At 34.6% G+C, this 6,000-nt stretch overlaps 1 protein-coding gene across 1 annotated transcript; it reads left to right on the plus strand.

The window, feature by feature from the left end:
- Positions 1-3,490: 3,490 nt before the first annotated feature.
- On the plus strand, positions 3,491-4,432 carry LOC113909223 (olfactory receptor 4K13-like). The gene has a single exon (XM_027570328.2). The coding sequence runs from the start codon at positions 3,491-3,493 to the stop codon at positions 4,430-4,432; it is 942 nt and encodes a 313-aa protein (XP_027426129.2).
- Positions 4,433-6,000: the final 1,568 nt, after the last annotated feature.

The raw sequence follows: 6,000 nt of genomic DNA on the forward strand, positions 1-6,000 counted from the left end.
TGAGAAAATTTTATTGTGTCGTAAGTAGGCAGACAAATATTTAGAGGGACATAAAATCTTTTTGGATGAAAGACTCAATTTTGTAATTCTGTTCATTTTTTCTACATTTCTTATAAGTTTAATACTGTGATATTGAAATGTCAGTGGAACTTGCTTTAACTTTAGAAAATAAATCTAATTTAGAATAAAAGCATATGAAACTAGCCAAGAAAACTGAATGAATAAAGCAGTGAGGGCAGACTTGCCCTTCCATACATTAAATATACTGTAAACATAATGAGTAGTAAAATACATAATACCTCCTCAAAAATTATCAGGGAAGAAAAAGAGTAAATGAGCACACCTGAAGAAGAGCCTGATCTATCAGCAAATTTAAAAGGTTACAAAGAAAGCATAACAAATTCTTAGTGGAATGAATTATTATTTAATTGCAAAGATGAAAAATGATCTCACATTATCAATAAATTCTAGACAGGTTAGAGTTTAAATGTGAAAATTTCAGCCTTAATAAAATTTAGAATTAAAATAACCTAGAATATTTATATTTTCCTACATATCATATTTATCAATGCTTACTGTAGAAAACAAACTACAACAAAAGAATGAACATCATACAAAATTCTCATAATTCAACTCTAGTCCTCTTTCCACTGCCCACCTGAGTACTGAAAATTGTCTTTAAAGTATTATCAATATTATGGATGAAAAATGGTGTCTCGTTTCTGTAAAGTCAAAAGTGTATTTTAACATCCTAATTACTTTTTTACTACTAGTCTCTCAGGAATTTAAGACAATCAAATGAGTTTCCTCCTTTGTGCTTTCTACCAAGGGATACATTGATATACTGCTGTCTCTTGAAGTTCAGAGCAGAAAATAAAATCACTGGATGATGAAGATTAAGCATCCATTTCATACTGATGTGACTTCTGAAGTCCAAGTGCAAACCGGTAGGTTACATAATCCTGACCTGTCACTCTACCCTACATACCACATCTATCTCATTATTGTCATTAATAACCTTAAATGTGTACATAAGTGATAAGTACAAATGCCAAAAAGATAACTAAAGGGAGGGCTGAAAGGGGAAAATTAAACTGGAATATACCTGATTTTGTCACAACTGGAAAAAAATACAAAAATCAGAAACACTATACAAATGATTACTAAAAATTAAGATAATAGTGCAGCAAACCAGGCCAAGTAAATTATTCTCACAGAAAAGAAATCTAGGTATGTTCAAATTGTTTGGCTATCCTTATCAGGTTGAATGATTTTATTCTTTGAATTCTATGTAACAGAAAGATAGAGAAAATTCCTTTGTTATTTTTAGAAATGTAATATTTTAAGAGAAATAAATGACAGAAATGCAAGGATAAAGTGCCTGATTCATGACTTTGAAAATCATAGACTATCACCACTCATAAAATATTGATGCTATCATTATATTTGTTAATTATTAGAAAAACACATGAGAAAATTCAACTTTCCTATGGCAACAGTCTGAAAATGGCCAAGTAGTTAAACACTTTTAAGCTGAAAACAAATATAGAGATAGCATCTTGTCTAGGACTCTATCTCTGCCAGACCCATGTGCACCTGCAAATGTACTTATGCATACTTCAGACAAATACAGAAGGTCCAGGAGCTATATCTCAGGTAAAATCATTGTCTTATAGCAAGGGTATGAAGCACAAAGAAGAAATATACGTTCACATCTGTGAATGAGAACTAACAAAGATTTCCATTTTCAGTTCTATTTCCTTGTGAAAGAAGGAAGTTTTTATGCTACTCTGAATGATGATATCAAACATAATGGGAGATTCTGGGCCATTTACAATAACTGTGTGTCTTAGTGATAATAACTATATATAGAAAAGAGAATATGACTAAATGCTTATTATAGTTATCAAAATATACTATATTTTAAAAAAAAATTCGAACTGTGTAACTAGAAGTTTAAAATGTACCCTGAAACCACGTATATTCTATTTTCTTTTCTGACAATCTGCATTAGGCCTGGGTCTAGGCTCTCATAAAAGCAAGGAAAGGACTGGAGATGAACAAGAAGCCTGGAATAAGACTGGAATAATAGCTAAAATCAGACAAATAATGAATGGCTTAAATAGGTGAATTTATATAGATTGAGCACTGACCTATTCCCTTTAAATGTGTACGTTTTTTTAATAGTCCATTTCACTTAGCAGAATCCACCTAAGGCAGTAACAGAATATCCATGACTTTTTTCCATCCTTGACAAAGTTAAAGGTTAAAGGAACTTTAAGGAAAATAATTGTGAGGGTGGATAGGCCCAAGGAAGCTAAGTAACCCAACATGGTACTCTGCTCAAACAATACATCATATTTAAAAATTTTTTAAGTCATGTTTACAAAGGTAAATGATTCACCTTACTCTTTACCCCTCACTAATGGAGGAAAGTGGAACAAGACTACAATGGTAAACTTCACTAGTCTTAATAATAGTGGTTTAGGTGTTTCTATATATTCATGTATATGAAAACATACAACTTAAAAACAAATAGATAAAAATGTTTTTTTGATCCAATTTTGCAACAACTGGATAAGAATGCACAGATGGGATACACTTGATGTCTGACCAAATGAACTGAAGGGATAAACAATATGTAGATGAGCATCTATGTAGTTTTGAGAATCAATCTGGGTCATTCAATTCTAAAAACCTTAATCTTTCCTCAGTAATAGGCTTTAATCTCAGTTAATAATATAACAGTCTCCATACTCAACCTTCTAACAACAATATGCTCATGGTCTGTAATCAGTTCTATTTAAGAAGCATAATGCAGATTATGTGATTTCAGCAATATTTAATATGGAAAACTTTTTTAAGATTTTATTTATTTGAGAGAGAGGGGATAAGCAGAGGGAGAGGGAGAAAGAATTGGAAGATGCCTCCATGGGCTCAGTGCAAGCCTCCAAGGGGCTCAAACCCACCATTCATGAGATCATGACCTGAGCTGAAACCAAGAGCAAGATGCTTAACTGACTGAGCCACCCAGATGCCCCTAATATGGCAAGCTTTTTACTGCATACTGAGAATGTCATAAAAATGTGTCAGTAAATGCACTTCATGAAAAAGATAAAAATCTATTTTGCTGATGCCTTCCAAAACTCTTTTCTATCTTTCTAATAAGTTATGTGTTCACACACAATCTGATCTGCAGCTGAACAAGAAGGGAGAGGTTTTCTCAAATGTCCAACTGAACTTGCCCCTACTAACCAACACACACATTTCATTTAGTTGGCTCCATTCCCTCCACACTTTCTACTGCCATGTGGTCCTGTGAAATATCTCCTGCAAAATACCTACAAACAGTCATATTACCAACAGAGTTGTTGCCTGCATATGAGACAGGTTGTAAGTAAAGATCAGGTTTACTGATTTGTCAGTCCCTATGACATCCTGTTTCTTCCCTCTTCTAGGCAACCTCTGACAAACTCATACAAAAGGATGAATGGATCTCCTGGACAACAGATCAAGTGTTTCTGAGTTCATCTTGCTGGGACTTTCCAATTCTCAAGAAATTCAAATATTCTTTTTTGCAATCTTCCTTCTTGTCTATGTAGCCATCATAGTAGGAAACCTCCTCATTGTGATCTCTGTGATAGTTGACAACCATCTTCACTCCCCCATGTATTTCTTTCTGGCAAATTTATCATTTTTTGACTTATGTCTTTCTTCTGCTGCAACTCCCAAAGTGATTGCAGACTTCCTTAGAAAACGCAAGACCATCTCCTTGTGGGGCTGCATGGCCCAGATGTTTTTTATGCACTTCTTTGGGGGTGGAGAGATGTCTCTTCTGATAGCTATGGCCATGGATAGGTATGTTGCCATATGCAAACCCTTGCAATATAAGACCATCATGAATTGCAGGGCACTCATTGTGTTTCTTCTGCTCTCGTGGGCAACTGGGTTCATACATACCACCAGCCAGATGGTTTTCACTGTAGGTTTATCTTTCTGTGGTCCGAATGTTGTGGACAGCATTTTCTGTGACCTTCCCCTGATCATCAAGCTTGCCTGCACTGACACCTATATCCTAGAACTGTTCATAATTGCAAACAGTGGACTCCTGTCCCTAGTCTGCTTCATTCTCTTGCTCATATCCTACATTATTATGCTGGTCACCATCTGGCAGCACTCCTCCGGTGCATCCTCCAAGGCAATGTCCACACTATCTGCTCACATCACTGTGGTCACTCTCTTCTTTGGCCCTGCTATCTTCATCTATGCTTTCCCATTCAATAGTTACTCTGTAGATAAGTTTCTTTCTGTGTTTTACTCTATAATCACCCCCCTCCTTAATCCAATTATTTATACTCTGAGGAATCAGGAAATGAAAGCAGCCATTAAGAGACTCAGCAGCCAGCATCTTGGTTCCTGGCTCACTTCCTAAGTAATGTCTATAACAACTGATTTTTTTGTGTTCTCTGCCTTTTGGGGATTTTGAGTCTTACATATTTATTGGAATAATTAAAATGAAAATATTAATACTATCTATTTGCTTCTCTCAAAATTCATGCAATTATTAAGGTCAGTTTTATTAAAAATCTAATGGAAAATGTTCATAGCACAGATCCAATATGTAAATAAGTGTGTATTCATTCCTTCCTTGTCTTAGAATTTAGAGAAAAAGGGGTGCCTGGTGGCTCAGATGGTTTAGTATCTGCCTTTGTCTCAGGTCATGATCCCAGGGTCCTGGGATTGAGCCCCACATCAGGCTCCCTGCTCAGTGGGGAGTCTGCTTCTCCCTCTGCCTCTGCTGCTCCCCTCTGTCACCCCTCCACTTGTGCTCTCTCTCTCTCAAATGAATAAATAAAATCTTTAAAAAAAAGAATTCAGAGAAACAATCCTGATGAATGTTTAAAATACATAAGCATATGTCTTCTTACAAAAATTTTATAAAGTTTTAATGACTCAATATGTAAAAATAGGTAATTTTAGGAAGATAGCACACTATATGGTATTTAGTATCAATTTTTATTTCTGAAGTTATATTAAGTAACTTAATAGGTGTTCAAATATCTATCAATATTTGTCAACCATATGGGTCTTCACAGAGGGGTTGTGATTTGATTAAGGATAAGAATACTTTCTCACTATATAGCCTCAATACATTAATTATCTTTAGTAGAATGTAAAAATATGCCTAAAAATAAATATTTCCAACATATCTTTGTGTACTCAAATAGTTTTCTAAGAATCAATATCAACTGAAATATTAAAGATTAAAACCATGAACTGCTTAGTGTAGCTTGCTCTATCAGATTGCATGAACACTCAATGCTTTTTCAACTGAATTTCATCATTCATGAAACATTAAAAAAATATTACTGAATGGAGCACTGGGTGTTATACGCAAACAATGAATCATGGAACACTACATCAAAAACTAATGATGTAATGTATGGTGATTAACATAACATAATAAAAAAAAAGAAAAAATATTACTAGGTACCAATCATTTCCAAATCAATACAGACACGGTTATGGATACAGACCTGGTCCCTGTTCCAGAGAGAGTAACCAGGGGTCTCTATGTTAGGCGTGGTGGTCTAGAAGACTACGTTAAGGGGAGACATTTATATGAACACATTAAGAAAGCTCTAGAATTAGACATTTAAGCAGGGAAAAGAGCATTCCAGGCAAAAGGCCAGTGTACCTAGACATTGTTAAGTGAGAAAGATTTTGTATAAGTATTAAAAAGAGACCTTGGTGAAGGAGATTGATGAATAAAAGGGAGAAGATCTATGGTGAGATTTTACAGAAAGGAAAAGACCAGAGTTTTCAGGCTAGTGGATTCCTTTTTATTATCAATACAAAGCTATTAATGTATTTTGATAAAGGGAAAGATGGGATCCCATATATATTACAGTTTGGTATATCTCTGTCCTTTTAAGTAGAGAATATAATGTAGCAAAAGTAAAAGTAGAGGGAATAGTTAGTGGACTACTTCAGATAGTA

Source organism: Zalophus californianus, chromosome 6 (assembly GCF_009762305.2).
Source record: "Zalophus californianus isolate mZalCal1 chromosome 6, mZalCal1.pri.v2, whole genome shotgun sequence".
NCBI classification, from domain to species: Eukaryota; Metazoa; Chordata; class Mammalia; order Carnivora; family Otariidae; genus Zalophus; species Zalophus californianus.